Here is a 17,718-nt window from a genome sequence, read left to right as displayed (position 1 = left end):
AATACAATTAACCATATCATATCAGAAAACATACAGGAACCTTTAATAACATAACAACATATTTTAAAGGCTTTGGGAAGACATAATTAACACACAATATCTCTCCTGCCTGCAGAATTGGGAATATGCAAAACTACCTGAATATGCAAATTAAAAACCTTGCTAGGTAGTGTATATAGCGGTTGCAAACATTAGCAAGACAGGAGAGCACTAACATTTAACCCCAAACAACCACATTACACAAACACCCTGCACACACAGAGTGACTATCATAGTAATCACCCAGAGACCTAATTAAATTGTCGACCTTAAGCGTCTGATGATGGTGACTACTGTCACAGTCAAATTCCTATATCAATCTGCCTCAAGAATGATATCTGAAACTTGGCCACAGGAATCCAGAGTAACCAGAGCAATAGCGCCCAGAACGTGAAGGACCTACACACACACACACACAGGCAGTCATGCACACAGACACACAGGCAGACAGTCATACACACACACAGACACACAGGCAGACAGTCATACACACACACACACACACAGGCAGACAGTCATACACACACACACACAGGCAGGCAGTCATACACACACACACACACACACAGGCAGTCATGCACACAGGCAGGCAGTCATACACACAGACACACACACACAGAGGCAGGCAGTCATACACACACACAGAGGCAGACAGTCATACACACAGACACACACACAGTCATACACACAGACACACACACAGTCATACACACAGACACACACACACACAGGCATACACACACACAGGCAGACAGTCACACACACAGACACAGACAGTCACACTCACACTGACAATCACACAGTTTCCTGTGGAGTTCATTGTGGAGGCAGTGCAGCTCCTGGAGACTGGTGGGGAAGCAGGGACTCCTTCCTGCTTCCCCTGCAGCAGTTTTCCGGAAATCCTTGCACCGGCCCTGAGACCAGGCAAGGGAATCCCTGTCATGGAGTAACACTTCAGGGTTAAGTTCTCAGCAGTGAGGAGCCTGACTCCACCCCCTCTGACACAGCTCTGACAGTATTTAGGGAGACTGGGCCAGAGGGAGGGTGCTTGGTGATTGATTGTTTGAGCTAACGTGTGAGCTCCCTCCTGGAAGCTCCATAGGCTCAGCTACTGGGAAACTTGCACCAGACAAACCCTTCCAGCCTTTGAGCAAATGCAAGTATTGCTGCAAGCCATAAAGGATTACTGGAGAAAGGAAACTTTGCTACTTTACAAGTGGACAATATGTCTGGACTATTGGAGGACTACCCATATAAACCTTAAGTATATCTTTCAGCTAATTGATTACAAAATAATTTATTCTATGAACTGTTTCTTGCATTGCAAATACTTCCATTTCTACAAGTTACTAATCTCATGAAGGACAACTCCCATCATGCTTATTCACTATGAACTGTTTCTTGCATTGCAAATACTTCCATTGCTACAAGTTACTAATCTCATGAAGGATAACTCCCATCATGCTTATTCACTATGAACTGTTCTTGCATTGCAACTATTCTCAGCTAAATGATTATTGTTCCTATTGAAGATTATTCTCATGAACTAATGTTACTTAATGCATCTCTATGAACTAAAGTTATTTCCTGGCTAATCATGGCAGCATCACTTATGGGTAGCTCCGCCCCAATCAGGAACAGGACAAGACAAAATCAATTAATCAGACCAGGCTGGGTATAAAAGGTCCCTCCTCCTTCTATCCCACAGTCTTTTTTCCTGTCCTTTCAGGACACAAAGGATATTTTATTTTGGGCCACCTTCCCATGTGTACCATGGGCCTCCAGATGAAGTTCAGCCTCTCTTCATCTGAAGAACTCAGTAAACAGCCTGCACGGGCAGGACTAACTGAGTTTTAGTACAGATTAGTATCTGTACTATATTGGCATTACCAGTTCAAGGGACTTCCTTTCGGCCTAAGTCTAGCGCCCAGAACATTCACGAAAATTCTGGTTTCTCTGGTGGCCTTTATAAGGACACAGAACATCGAACTTTTTCATTATCTGGACGATTTTCTGATTGTAGGTCCGTCCAGTCAGATAGTAGATGTCCACACGGCGATAACCATCAAATGCCTTCAAGATCATGGTTGGCTGATAAACCCCAAAAAGAGTTCCTTGGTGCCTTCTCAGAAAATGATTTTCCTGGGAGCAAATATAGATTCGGTGCATGGCCTAGTCTCTCTGTCTACAGACAGGATAGAACGTATAGTGAAGAAGATCAGAGGTCTGCATCGACAGTCATTCGTCACGGCAAGAGAGTTCATGAGCCTGTTAGGGTCTCTTACTTCCACAATAGGCCTAGTGAAATGGGCCCAGTGGAGGATGCGACCCATTCAGAAGCATTTTCACTTACAGTTCAAGGCAAACTCCGGAAATTGGGATCAAAAGATTCATTCACTCCCGAGGATTTCGAGAGAGCTATGTTGGTGGACAAAAGAAGAAAACCTTCTTCGTGGGTTTCCACTGGAAGAACCAGTTTGGATGACCATAACAACAGATGCCAGCCTCCTGGGATGGGGAGCTCACTTGAACGACTCTTGGATTCAAAGAGCTTGGTCATGGAAGGAGGCAAAACTCCATTCAAATTTGAGAGAAATGAGAGCGGTTCTCAAGGCGTTAATGGGGTTCCGTCTTTTAATAAGAGAGGCCTGGGTGAGGATACATACAGACAACAGAGCAGTGGCGTCCTACATAAATCATCAGGGAGGCACTCGAAGCTATGCTCTGCTGATGGAATTGTCCCCGATAATGAGGTTCGCGCAACGGCATCTACAAGGCCTAAAAGCAGTTTATCTCCCAGGACCAGAAAATTTTCTGGCGGATTACCTCAGCAGAACCAGGATTCTCCAAGGAGAATGGAAACTGCACCCGGAATTGTTTCACTTGATCTCCCTGAGGTGGGGTGTACCCCAGATCGACCTGATGGCTTCATACCTGTCAGGATCGGGACAGGGATCCAACACGCAGAGTACAAACAGTAGCCAGATACGTATACCGGACCTTAGAATGGCCGGACTAACGTAAGTAGTACAGTATAGAATGGTCAAAGACAAGCCGAGGTCGAGGGTAACAGAAGACAGGTAAGCGAGAGACAAGCCGAATCAAGGGTAACAGAGATAAGCAGAGTAAGGTAAACAAGCCGGGTCAAAACCAAAAGGGATAATAGAATACACAAGCACTGAGTGACTAGAACAAGCTAGAACAATGAGCTAATGAAAGAAGCTCTGTTAAATACCCTGTTCAGAGCAGTAACCACGCCTCCGAGGCGTCCTGATTGGTCCTGCAGCAATTGACTGACAGGTCGTTCCGGGGGAGTGTCCTGATGACTACTTCCTGCCTAGATGCTGTAAAAGGCAGTCACTCCTTCGCGGCCGGCCTAGCATGACCGGATAGACCGCGGGGAAGGGAGCCATCAGACCGTCTGGATGGAGGAACAGCTAAGTCTCTACCTCTTTCGGAGGTAGAGACCACAGGTACCCTGACAGTACCCCCCCTCTCAGATACGCCCACCGGGCGGAATGAACCGGGACGAGATGGGAAGCGAGAGTGATACGCCCTGCGGAGACGGGGAGCATGAACATCCTCCTGAGGTACCCAACTCCTCTCCTCAGGACCATATCCCTTCCAATCAACCAGATATTGTACTCTCCCCCGGGAGATTCGAGAATCAATAATAGAGTTAACCTCATACTCCTCCTGACCCTCCACCTGAACGGAGCGAGGAGGGGCTATTGTGGAGGAAAATCTGTTACATATGAGTGGTTTCAGCAATGAAACGTGAAACGAGTTCGGGATGCGTAAGGTATTAGGAAGAGCTAAACGATACGCAACTGGATTGATACGGGTCAGCACCCTGTAGGGTCCAATATAACGAGGAGCGAACTTCATGGAGGGCACTTTTAAACGGATGTTCCTCGTGCTTAGCCATACCCTATCACCTGGAACAAAGACCGGAGCCGCCCTTCTACGTTTATCAGCGTGTTTCTTGACCAACATAGAGTTGTGCACAAGGATTTGTCGAGTTTGATCCCACAACTTCCTCAAATTGGCAACATGAACATCAACCGACGGCACCCCCTGGGAAGGAGAATCCGAAGGAAGAATGAAAACCATAATTCATGAAGAAGGGGCTTGAATGAGTAGAATCGCAAACGAGATTGTTGTGTGCAAACTCCGCCCAAGGAATCAAACCGACCCAATCATCCTGGTGTTCAGAAACAAAGCATCGTAAATATTGTTCAATTTTCTGGTTGGTACGTTCAGCAGCTCCGTTAGACTGAGGATGATAGGCAGAAGAAAAGTTTAATTTAATACCAAGTTGAGAGCAGAAGGACCTCCAAAAGCGGGAAACAAATTGGGAGCCTCTGTCCGATACAATTTGAGAGGGTATCCCATGTAGGCGAAAAATCTCCTTAGCGAATATCTCTGCCAATTCGGGAGAAGACGGGAGTTTAGGCAGGGGAATGAAGTGTGCCATCTTAGTAAACCTGTCAACCACGGTGAGGATAACAGTCTGTCTTTTAGAGATAGGTAGATCGACAATAAAGTCCATGGCCAAACAGGACCATGGTTTTTCTGGAACCTCCAAGGGTTGCAGGAATCCACATGGAAGCGTATGGGGTTGTTTGGTTTTAGTACAAACTTCACATGCAGCGATGAACTCCTCAATATCCCTCCGTAAAGCAGGCCACCAGAAGTCCTTAGAGATCAACGCGTACGTTTTGCGAATACCAGGATGTCCCGCCATCTTGCTATTATGTAAACACTGTAAAAGTTCCAGTTGAAGAGCAGGAGGAACGAAATGACGGCCCGCAGGAGTCTGTTTAGGTGCTAGATGTTGCAACTTAATGATCTCGGCCAATAACGGAGAATGAATTTTGAGATTCGTATTAGCAATGATATTGCATTTCGGAACTATAGAAGAAAGAACTGGTTCAGGTACAGTAGAAGGTTCATATTGGCGAGATAATGCATCGGCTTTAGAGTTTTTAGAACCAGGTCTGTAAGTCAGTACATAATTGAAGTGAGTCAGGAATAAGGACCAACAAGCTTGTCTAGAGGATAAGCGCTTAGCCTCCCCAATATAGGACAAGTTTTTGTGGTCCGTCAAAATCGTAATAGGGTGTAGGGTCCCCTCCAACAAATGTCTCCACTCCTTTAAGGCTTTAATGACTGCTAACAGTTCCCTTTCCCCGATGTCATATCTGCTCTCAGGCCCAGAAAATTTCTTAGAGAAGAAACCACAAGGGTGTAACGGTTTATCCACCCCTAACCTTTGAGACAGAACAGCCCCAACTGCTGTCTCAGAGGCATCGACCTCGAGCAAGAAAGGCAGAGTCGTATCAGGATGGACTAGAATGGGAGCCGAGGCAAAAAGTTCCTTGAGGGTCTTGAAAGCACCCAGAGCTTCCTTAGACCAGAACTTAGTATCAGCCCCTTGTTTGGTCATATTGGTAATAGGCGCAATGATAGAGGAGTATCCTTTAATGAAGCGCCTATAGTAGTTGGAAAAACCAATAAACCTTTGGATAGCCTTGAGTCCTTTGGGCAAGGGCCAGTCTAAAATAGATTGAAGTTTTACAGGATCCATTTTAAAACCTTCCCCAGAAATCACGTATCCAAGAAAGTCTACCTGAGACTGATCAAAACTGCACTTCTCCAATTTGCAATATAGACCATGTTGCAGCAGCTTGTGTAATACCTTTCTGACCTGTCTATGGTGAGTCTCAATCTCCTTAGAGTGTATTAGTATGTCGTCCAGGTAAACAATAACACAATCATGCTGAAACTCCCTAAGTACCTCATTAATCAAATCTTGAAATACTGCAGGAGCATTGCATAGTCCAAATGGCATAACAGTGTATTCGTAATGGCCATACCGGGTATTGAATGCCGTCATCCACTCGTGACCTTGCTGGATTCTCACCAAATTGTAAGCCCCTCTGAGATCTAACTTGGTGAAGATTTTGGAGCCCTTAAGACGATCAAATAACTCGGTAATCAGTGGGATAGGATAGGCATTTCTGACAGTTATTTTATTCAAGCCTCGGTAATCGATAAAAGGTCTCAGCGTGCCATCCTTCTTCTTAATGAAAGAACCCAGCCCCGGCCGGAGAAGAAGACCTCCTGATGAATCCCTTTTCTAAATTCTCCCGAATATACTCCTCTAGAACCGAGTTTTCCTGAACAGACAAAGGATATACATGGCCCCTCGGAGGCATAGTGCCGGGTAGAAGCTTAATCTTACAGTCAAATGACCTGTGTGGAGGCAAAGAATCGGCATTTTCTTGTCAAACACTGCCCTTAAGTCTAGGTAAAGGTCTGGTATTTGTCTTTCTGTGGACTGAGTAGGATTCTCCGGTATGTTAATATTAGCTAATGGAGAAACCTTGCACAAACACCGATCCTGGCAGCCCTGGCCCCACGAGAGTATCTCTCCTAACTCCCAATCGATAATAGGGTTATGTTTTTTCAACCATGGGTACCCCAGAACTATGGGAACGGAAGGAGACGAAATGAGCATAAGATATAAATTCTCCACGTGTAGGATACCAACATTTAAATTAATGGGTATGGTCTCACGAAAGATAACAGGGTCTAGTAGTGGTCTACCATCTATGGCCTCAACGGCCAAAGGTGTCTCCCTTAGCTGGGATGGGAAATTGTTCTTACTAGCAAAGGCTTGGTCGATAAAATTCTCAGCAGCACTGGAATCTATCAATGCCATAGCCATTACTACTTCCTTCCCCCAAGTTAAGGAAACTGGTAGCAGAAGCCTGTGATCTTTATAATCAGGAGTAGAGGACAAAATAGAAACACCCAAGGCCTGTCCTCTAGAGAGACTTAGGTGCGAGTGTTTCCCGGGCGGTTAGAACAGTTCGAGAGTAAATGACACTTGGCTCCACAATACATACACAAACCCTCTCTTCTCCTGTGCTGTCTTTCCTCCTCAGAGAGGCGGGTATACCCTATCTGCATAGGTTCAGTAAGCAAAGATATCGTGGAGTCAGGACTTGGAACAGCGGGAGCTAACCTAAAAGAAGGTCTCTGGTTCCTCTCTCGAGTGTTCTGTCTCTCTCTTAGACGTTCATCTATACGAGAGATGAACGAAATTAAATCCTCTAAATTCTCAGGGAGTTCTCTGGTAGCAACCTCATCAAGGATTACCTCAGATAGGCCATTCAAAAATACATCCATATACGCCTGCTCATTCCACTTGATTTCTGCCGCCAGAGACCTGAACTCTAGTGCATAATCCACCAGTGTTTGGTTCTCCTGTCTCAGGCACAACAGTAATCTGGCTGCATTAACCTTTCTACCTGGAGGGTCAAATGTTCTTCTAAAAGCAGCTACAAATGCGTTATAGTTATAAACTAATGGATTATCGTTCTCCCATAGTGGGTTGGCCCATCTCAGAGCTTTCTCAATGAGTAGGGTGATAATAAATCCTACTTTTGCCCTATCTGTAGGATAAGAGCGAGGTTGCAATTCAAAGTGGATACTAATTTGGTTTAAAAAACCACGACACTTCTCAGGAGCCCCACCATAGCGTACTGGGGGGGTAATGTGAGAAGAAGTACCCACTGTGGCTACCTCTAGACCTGAACCGACAGGAGAAACAGGGGTATTACGTATCTCCTCTGGTGGGTTATTGGCACAAGCTAATAGAGCCTGTAGCGCAAGCGCCATCTGATCCATTCTGTGATCCATGGCTTCAAACCTAGGATCAGGAGCAGCCAGCTGACTGTTTGTACTTGCAGGATCCATTGGCCCTGTCGTAATGTCAGGATCGGGACAGGGATCCAACACGCAGAGTACAAACAGTAGCCAGATACGTATACCGGACCTTAGAATGGCCGGACTAACGTAAGTAGTACAGTATAGAATGGTCAAAGACAAGCCGAGGTCGAGGGTAACAGAAGACAGGTAAGCGAGAGACAAGCCGAATCAAGGGTAACAGAGATAAGCAGAGTAAGGTAAACAAGCCGGGTCAAAACCAAAAGGGATAATAGAATACACAAGCACTGAGTGACTAGAACAAGCTAGAACCACGACAGGGCAATGAGCTAATGAAAGAAGCTCTGTTAAATACCCTGTTCAGAGCAGTAACCACGCCTCCGAGGCGTCCTGATTGGTCCTGCAGCAATTGACTGACAGGTCGTTCCGGGGGAGTGTCCTGATGACTACTTCCTGCCTAGATGCTGTAAAAGGCAGTCACTCCTTCGCGGCCGGCCTAGCATGACCGGATAGACTGCGGGGAAGGGAGCCATCAGACCGTCTGGATGGAGGAACAGCTAAGTCTCTACCTCTTTCGGAGGTAGAGACCACAGGTACCCTGACAATACCACAATTCTCAAGTGAAGAGGTTTTACTCCCTTCATGCGGATCATCGAGCAGAAGGACAGGATGCCCTGTCTCTTCCGTGGGATTTCGATCTGGGGTATGCGTTCCCTCCCCTACCAATGATCTACCGACTGCTGAGGAAAATATGGAAGGAAGGCCTCAAAGTCATTGCCATCATTCCAATCTGGCCACGCAGGCCTTGGTTTCCCTTGCTAAACAAGATGAGACTGGAACCTCCTTGGCCTCTTCCTCTCAGACCGGACATCTTGACTCAGGGACCAGCTGTTCATCCCAACCCCAGCCAGCTAAATTTGGGGGAATGGCTCTTGAAAAGGAGAGACTTCTAGCTCAAGGGATCTCTGAAACTGTGGTGTCTACTCTCCTTAAATCCAGAAAGGTGTCTACTTCTTCCTGCTACCATAAGATATGGGAAGTTTTTCGTTCCTGGTCTCATGTTAATAATGTGAATTTTCTTCAGCCATCTAACATCAACGTGCTACATTTCCTTCATACAGGTCTGGAGAAGGGGCTGAGTCTGAGTACTCTAAAAGTCCAAGCTTCGGCTTTATCTGCTCTCTGCAACAAATCTTGGGCATCGGATCCTCTGATTTCTAGATTCTTCAAAGCTACAATCCGTATAAGGCCACCTAATAGGAACTACTCCCCTCCATGGAATTTACCTATGGTACTGGAGGCGTTGTCTGAAAACCCCTTCGCTCCTTTGGATGAGCTGGGCATTGTCTTGCTTACCTATAAGACATTATTTTTGGTGGCTGTTACTACTGCAAAGCGCATGTCTGAAATTCATGCTTTATCCTGCGGTGAAAATCACTTTCAAGTGTTCCACGACAGGGTGATCTTGAGACCCAAACTAGAGTTTCTGCCTAAAGTTGTCTCGAATTTTAACATCCTACAGGAAATTGTTATTCCGTCCTTTTATCCATCCCCTTCTACTCCAGAAGAAGTGAAACTTCATGAATTGGATGTCAGGCAGTGCCTTCTTAAGTACATAGAGGTTTCTGCTAACTTTCGGAAGTCTCAACAGTTGTTTGTTCTTCCTATTGGCCCCAGGAGAGGGGAGGCAGCCTCTACTTCCACCTTGAGACGTTGGATTTCCAATACCATAGTGAAGGCTTATCAGTTGAAAGACCTGGTTCCTCCTAGTAGGATCAAATCACACTCTACGAGGGCATTAGCAATGTCATGGGCTAACTGGGCAGAGGTTCCATCTGACGACATCTGTAAGGCAGCTACGTGGTCTTCTCCTCTCACTTTCATCAAACACTATAAACTGGATTTGGCTTCTTCCTCTACGTCCTTTGGTAGAGGTGTTCTGTCCTCTGTTGAATCTATCTAAATTAAACTTATTTCAGCATCATCTGGTTGGATGTGTTTGTTTTGTTTTTCTCCCACCCTATGGTGAAGCTTGGGTATTACCCATAAGTGATGCTGTCATGATTAGCCAGGAATACGGAAAATTTTATCATACTTACCGTAATTTTCTTTTCCTGGCTATTATTCATGGCAGCATCAGCGAACCCCCCCTTGTTTTTTGTTATTAGCTTTGGGACTAGACTGTGGGATAGAAGGAGGAGGGACCTTTTATACCCAGCCTGGTCTGATTAATTGATTTTGTCCTGTCCTGTTCCTGATTGGGGCGGAGCTACCCATAAGTGATGCTGCCATGAATAATAGCCAGGAAAAGAAAATTACGGTAAGTATGATAAAATTTTCCGTATTAATGCATCTCTGAAGAAATACTTAATACTGAACTTTGTGTTGTTGAATTACTTGCAATTCTTATTATTGGATTATTGCCTAAATGCAATTCATTTAAGTTTAACTCTTATTAAAACTTCGGTTGAATCAAGTTACCAGTGATTCTCTCTTTTCTTAAAGCTACAGTATTGATACTTAAGGATTCTCCATTTCTTTACTATTGTAATTAGGGAGTTTACAAGCTGCAGTTGAGTTCCAACCCAAATCACCCCTGGTAGCGTAACAGAATCACCAAGCCATAACAATCCCTCTAAACCCACGCTAGAGAGCTGGTCGTAAGTGCAAGCCGATGTATAATAGGTAGGTGGTAAAGTGAGAACCACCTGTATATACAAACACCTTTTTCATTAAAACACTAACACTAGACACAAAAGCACACCTGCATTTAAAAGCGAACAATACATACAAACACAACGCTGCATTCAAACACACACAAGCATTACATAGAAATACATTACTGCATTCAAAAGGCAAAACTATATATAAAAATAAAAATACACCCCTACATGAAAACACACATACTCCTGACAAAAACGTTATTACATTAAAAAGCCACAAACCCTGCTTACAAACACAACCCTGCAAGGATGAGCTAATGGTAGATCCCTAGCTGCTATAGCATTGTAGCAGTTGTATGTCAGATGTGGATCTAACTTTTGGCCACCCTTGCTCTTAAAGGGGGCCTAAAACAAATTTTGCACCAGGGCTCTCACTACATTAGTTCCACAACTGTTAAAACCTATTTATTTCTTTGGAAAGTAAACATCAGAGAAAAACCCTGGTATATGGGCCCAAAATTGTGATTCCTGTCCGACTTGACATTGTTGGTAAATTTGATATAAAATACGTACACACATATATCATTTTAGACAACTAAACTATCAAATTAATTTGCAAATCATTCAATTTCTGATCATCTATATTTTGAATGCTATGAAGCACCTATTATATTCAGCTAACATGATTTTCCAAGACTAGTGTGTTCTTTTGCCATATTTTTGTTACTTTTTGCTAGCCTCACATTTCCTGTTTTGCTTTTTTGTGGGTTTTATCATCAGAGTTATAGGAAACAGGAATTAAAGTACGACAAAAAAAAAAAAAAAAGAATTTCAACATCTATTTTTATGCAAAAATGTTGTAACAAAATCAGGAAGGTGACTGTGTTCATTGATTCTTAAAGGAACTATGACCTTGATTTAATATTTTTGGGATAAGCTTTTCAAATGATTTAATATTTTTCATTAAACTTTTAAAATTATTTTTTCAACATATTTAAAATTTCATAAAAACATATAACATGAAAAAAAAATTATATACTGATATATAATATCAAATAATAATAAAGTGTATCCAAAAATATTGAATCATTGGGAAAACGTATCCAATAATATTATATAATCATGTGTATTATATAGGGACATTCTCGGGTAGGTAGACACCCTGAAGTTAAGACATTGTGTCCCCAGGACCCCTAAATTAACCAGTGGTTAACCAATTTAATTGTTTGCACCTGAACACAGTTCATTTGGCCCCAGTCCTAATTGCCATCCTTCATATGTTATTTATTTATTTATTTATCATCTGTGTTGTATATATCTTTATTGTGTACATCTCCCAAATAGTCAAAACTGTTGCTTATTGCTAGAAAAGATTCTAACCTCTGTTATTGGTTTGGGTTTTTTGGGAAGTCTCTGTTAAAGTGACGTACATTTGGGTAGAAAATCTAAAATAATCACAATGATCATTGCTCTTATTTGTATATTTTGTATGGCATTGTGGGTTAAGGCCTCAATGGAAAATTGTTTTAATAAGCAAATGATTTATACGTTTTTAATAAACTTTTAAAATTATATATAGATTTTTTTATATATGATATATTTTTTATCTGTAATATATTTTTGATATTTTAATGTATTTTATTAAAAAAGCATTTGGTATGGTTATCCACAATTATTTAATCATTTGAAAAGCTTAACCAAAAATATTATTCGAAGCTACAATAAGAACTGCTAAATAATGAGCGAGTACTTAATTTGCATCCTTATTGTAAGCAGATGTTACCCTTGAGTATATTTTAAAATACATATAATCTGTATGTCAAACTATTTGTTTTTAGTAGGAAATACATAGGTACAAATCCAAATAGGGAAGAATACACATCAACCAAAAAGAACTAGAGCATTTACGAGTGATCCAAACCTTTCCCCTAATCCAAATGTTAAAGAACACTGTGTTCTGATGCAAAAAATGTATTACCGTATTTTTCGCTCCATAAGACGCACCACACCATAAGACGCACCTAGTTTTTAGAGGAGGAAACCCAGAACAAAAATATTCTGAACAAACTGTCCCATAGTGTTTCTTACTATGGGACAGTTTGTTCAGAATATTTTTTCTCTCCCCTGTCCCATAGTGTTCCTTACCACCCACTCCCCTCTCCTGTCCCATAATGATCTTTAACCCCCCCCCTCCCCTGTCCCATAGTGATTTTTAACCCCTCCTCCCCTGTCCCATAGTGTTCCTTACCACCCACTCCCCTCTCCTGTCCCATAATGATCTTTAACCCCCCTCCCCTGTCCCATAGTGATTTTTAACCCCTCCTCCCCTGTCCCATAGTGTTCTTTAACCCCTCCTCCCCTGTCCCATAGTGTTCTTTAACCCCCATCCCCTTGTCCAATAGTGTTTTCACCCCATAGTGTTCCCCCCTCCCCTCATCCCAGAGTGTTTCCCCCCTCCCCTCATCCCATAGTGCACTTTCCCTCCAATATTGTCCCCCCTCCCCTTGTCCCATAGTGTCCCCCCCTCCCATTGTCCCATAGGGTCCCCCCTCCCCTTGTCCCATAGTGCCCCCCCTTGTCCCATAGTGTCTCCCCCTCCCCTTGTCCCATAGTGTCCCCCCTCCCCTTGTCCCATAGTGTCCCCCCTCCCCTTGTCCCATAGTGCCCCCTCCCCTTGTCACATAGCATTCCCCCCTCCCCTTGTCCTATAGTGTCCCCCCTCCCCTTGTCCCATAGTGTCCCCCCTCCCCTTGTCCCATAGTGTGTCCCCCTCCCCTTGTTCCATAGTGCCCCCCCTCCCTTTGTCCCATAGTGTCCCCCATCCCTTTGTCCCATAGTGCCCCCTCCCCTTGTCCCATAGTGTGTCCCCCTCCCCTTGTCCCATAGTGTGTCCCCCTCCCCTTGTCCCATAGTGTCCCCCCCCTCCCCTTGTCCCATAGTGTGTCCCCCTCCCCTTGTCCCATAGTGTCCTATACATACTTACCTGTCTTGTAGCGTGGGCCGGCTTGACAGCGCGCACCATGGTTCAGGAACTTTAAATTCAGGTTCCAGTTTCCGGCGGGACTTAAAGGAAGTGCCTCCCGACGGAAACCGGAACCTGCATTTGAAGTTCCTGTACCGCGGTACGCGCTGTGAAGCCAGCCCACGCTACAAGACAGGTAAGTAAAGCTTCACATTCGCTCCATAAGACGCACAGACATTTCCCCTCACTTTAATTGTAGTAATAATAAAGTGCATCTTATGGAGCGAAAAATATGGTATATATTGAACTAGGTTACTATTAATATTTATATTCATCTTATTCACCTGGCATGTGATGCACATACACAATATGCCTCTACAACTATTATTGACACCACTAAAATTTGGAATGCTGAAAAAAAACTTTTATTGAAACATGTTGACAAGCACAGCAGCAAATGCAGGATTTGGAACCCAAGAACCCTGTATAGGGATTGATGGTAGATCATTTCATTTATTCCATTCGATAATAAAGAGGTGATTAAGATAGACAAATAGCTGGCTTGGTTTTCTTTTGGAGATCTTAGCTGCTCTCTCCCAAGGTGTGCTTGTCGAACAGGTACTCGCCCATGCCGTTCTGTGGCACCCCAAGGCGTTTCAAGTTGGTGATGTAGTCTCCAATCTTCTTAATATCCTTCACTTGTTCTTCCAGGTATTCTGACTCCAGGAAGTCTTGGAGCTATAAGACAGAATAGTGATAAATTACATTTAGAAAGAGAACCGTAAAATAAAACAGTAAAGTGAGAAAGAATATGTTGGACTTGATACCATTTTTCTTTTTAAAAGGTCGATAAAAGCGTGGCTGCAAGGAAAATGTTTAACACTTACATGAGGGTCATTCTTGTCAGTTGCCAGCTTGTGCAGGTCCAGGAGAGCCTGGTTCACAGTCTTCTCCAGCTGCAAGGCAGCCTGCATGGCGTCCAGGGTGTTGCCCCATTCATCACGCTCTGGTTTCTGGTGGGAAAAGGAGATTCTTAAATTGTTGAAGGATACAAATACGTTGATATATATATATATATATATATATATATATATATAAAGATATGTTTCGTAACTCATTCCGTAGCAAAGAAAACTTCAGCGGATCCCATACTACTCTAACAATAATAATGTCCCCAGTGCACTTGTAGCCGCTACCCGATGGAGTATCGCCCGATGCTGTATCTCAGTACCTAATCACAAGTGAGCAGATATTTTTGCCAGTCCCCTACATAGAATCACAATGGGACAATTTCCTGTCATTCATCTTCCTTAATTCACAAGGACTGAAAGAGAGCACATTATAGAGGTTTGTGCCAGACAAAGCTTTATTTGAATATCATCAAAAAGAGTACAAAACATATTTGACTATGTTTTTTTTTCCCCCCCAATGCATCCACTGGAATTACATGATTTGTATTTAGTAGAGGATAGAAAATCAGGTGTTAGCGAGCTTGCACCCTGTGCGCACCTTCACATCCTGAAGGACGATACGACCACCGCGCTTGTTCTGATATTTCAGAAACTTCTCAGCGTGCTCCCGTTCCTCGTGGCTGCGCTCTTTGAATTCCTTGGCCACATGTTTAAGGGCAACGTCATCACGGTCGAAGTAATAGGACTGGAAGAGAATAGGATTGAAACGGGATGTTAAACATAATACCTGTATTATAAAACAGAACAAGTAAGAGGAAGCGATCTAATTCTGATAGAGGATAGACGATTCCAAGCGTTCATGAGCTATGGTCAGTTGACATCCAACTTTCAAAATACAGAAGAGGCAGAGGCAGTAGTGGCTTCACTGCAGCTCACTGGTTAGTTAAACCCCAGCACCTCAACACATAGATTACAGAGTTATCATGCAATAAAAACACACGTGCATAACAAACAGTATGTGTGCAGAAATTCATATACAGAAATACACCCCTCCTCGTTTACACACACACAGAGCAGGGATTCTTCCTCATTATTTTTATAGAATGTTTTGCCTGTTTGGCTTACCTGGCAACTGAAATGTTTACTAAGCTGCAGACAGGTTTTAATTAATTGCACACTTTATAAAGGCGGATATGTGTAAATGTTTAAAAAAATAAAAACCTGCTACCCTCTCTATCATATGGCATCAAATGTCTTTATAAAAGAACACAAGGTCCACTACATAATACACTAAATGCTAAAGTATAACAAAAAAGCAAAATAGCTGATCTGGAATTAACCTCAAACTGGGCTATAACGACAACTTGGACCTGTTTCGTCAGTTTTCAATTTGTTACAATTTTGTTACATGTAGCCTGAAAAGGGTCTAGGGTCCATCAAGTTCAGACATTGTCACAAATGTTTAACACGAGGCTGTTCTGCATTTACCCCTTCTATCTGGGCCCAAGTACAAAGTAATGTGTTTGGTGATAAGATAAGCACAACTGTTCAAGGTCCCGATAATGAACTAGAAATTGGTAGGAAATAGAATGTTAAAATATGTCTGTGTGCTACGCAAAAAATACTGCAGGAGAGGCTTTACCTGTTCAACAGGAATTCTAACCTTAAGGACAAAATATTTATAGGTGATACTCTGACACTTGTCATGGCTCTGACTTTTGAGATAATAAAAATCAAAACAATTTATGACCAAGCAATATTAGGCACGTTTAATATGAATAAAATGAATATATTAATATTATTTATTGGTACCCACTAAAAAATATCAATTCAAAATTATTTGAATCATTTGAGCAACACCCTAATGTCACTGCTCTGAATTCATCAAAATACTGCAGTATTACAGCCCTTTTTTTTTTTTTTTTTTTACTTTTTTTTTTTAACATTATTTAGCAGGTTCTTCTGATTAGGGTGATATTTATGTTCATGTTTCAGTGCTACAGTTATCAGGATAATAAAAATCTAAACAATGTATGACTAAGCAATAGCAGAGACATTTAATTTTCTGATTAGGGTAATATTTGTATTAGGAGATGCACCTGCGCTCATAAATCAATGCCTGGCAGTGACTGATGGAAGTTTTAGTCGACCCCACCCCAATGTCAAAATTAAGTCAGGGGATAAGCCGTAAAACTATTGCACAACCTCACTCTAGTTAAAGAATACTGCACTTCTCCACCGTAAAATGATATGTGATAGATTTTTAACCCCTTAAGGACACATGACATGTGTGATATATCATGATTCCCTTTTATTCTAGAAGCTTGGTCCTTAAGGGGTTACGTTTGGTCAATTTTGATTACTACCTTGTCCAATCAATCCAATCAAGTTTTAATATTTGCCAGGATTGAAGTAGGTAAACTGAGTATCATTTAACCCTCTAGTTGCCTGATGTGTACCATCTGACATGCACAAAATTAAGTCAATAAGTATTATGTTTGTAAGAACAAAGCACCCTGTAAAATGAACTGAGCTGCTGTATACTCACCATGGAGAGGTACACATAGGATGCATACAGCTCCAAGTTGACCATGCGGTTGATGGCAGCTTCGCAGTCGCTGCTGAAGTTCTGACGCACCTGGGATGCCATTGCGGTGTTTTGGTGGATTGGTGGCGCAAAAAGATTCGAAAAAATAAGTAATGATAGAAGAGGATTGTTTTAAAAAAAAGAGCTGACGACTCAGAGAGGGCTCCGTTCAAACACTGTTGAAGCAAGAACTCTACTCAGAGTCAGAGAAGGATTGATCACAGCACAAAAGAGGACAGTATTTATAGTGTGTGACACCAGATCTGTGGGTGTTGTCTTCCCCTCCTTTTACATTACAATCTATGTCCTCATCCAATCAGCTCAGTGTCAGATGAAGCCAGGTTGGAAGAGAGGGCTAGGTTCTTCCTTAATAAATGTTAATGTATTTTTCATGTCCTTATTGTGCAATGGGTTAAATTATATCAGCAAACTTGTGATTGTTTTGCACTCGTTACATAGGTTCAATGACAGTGTCACATTTCATTTACTGGATTAGAACATGCACAAGACACATAAACCACATGTGTGGTTAGATACATGAAAACCTGGGTAAAAAATAACTGTTTTAATTGCAACAAATTATTATATTATTACAATTAAAGTTCTGTAGTTAAGCTGGGTTTGTTTCTGCCAGAAAATACGAAACAAATATAAATTTAAAAAAATTACTTTCAATGAACACAAATCAAGTCAACAATGAATTAGTTTCTTTTGTATTAGTATAGATTCACATACTGGTATTAGGAACTGGCAAGGAGGGGGTGGGAATAATAGACCCCAGGCCACTATTATGGGAGTGTTGGCTAGGGGAGAAGGATT

The 17,718-nt window shown here is 42.5% G+C and overlaps 1 protein-coding gene across 1 annotated transcript; it reads right to left on the bottom strand.

Moving 5' to 3' along the window:
* Positions 1–13,803: 13,803 nt before the first annotated feature.
* On the bottom strand, positions 13,804–17,124 carry LOC134577053 (ferritin heavy chain B-like). Its single transcript, XM_063435694.1, has 4 exons — positions 16,861–17,124; positions 14,911–15,057; positions 14,289–14,414; positions 13,804–14,139 (listed from the first exon to the last, which is right to left on the bottom strand). The coding sequence occupies exons 1-4, from the start codon at positions 16,960–16,962 to the stop codon at positions 13,984–13,986; spliced, it is 531 nt and encodes a 176-aa protein (XP_063291764.1). The 5' UTR covers positions 16,963–17,124; the 3' UTR covers positions 13,804–13,983.
* Between the last annotated feature and the right edge of the window lie 594 nt (positions 17,125–17,718).

Source organism: Pelobates fuscus, chromosome 11, assembly GCF_036172605.1.
Source record: "Pelobates fuscus isolate aPelFus1 chromosome 11, aPelFus1.pri, whole genome shotgun sequence".
Taxonomy (NCBI): domain Eukaryota; kingdom Metazoa; phylum Chordata; class Amphibia; order Anura; family Pelobatidae; genus Pelobates; species Pelobates fuscus.
The sequence above is the reverse complement of the archived record's forward strand: the minus strand, read 5'-3'. Positions and strand labels throughout refer to the sequence as shown.

Excerpts from the sequence above, each read along its gene's own strand:
- LOC134577053 (XM_063435694.1), bottom strand. The coding sequence starts at position 16,962 with ATGGCATCCCAGGTGCGTCAGAACTTCAGCAGCGACTGCGAAGCTGCC. Across the intron at positions 15,058-16,860 it reads CCTATGTGTACCTCTCCATG|TCCTATTACTTCGACCGTGA; the intron begins GTGAGTATACAG and ends ATTCTCTTCCAG. Across the intron at positions 14,415-14,910 it reads TCGTCCTTCAGGATGTGAAG|AAACCAGAGCGTGATGAATG; the intron begins GTGCGCACAGGG and ends TTTTCCCACCAG.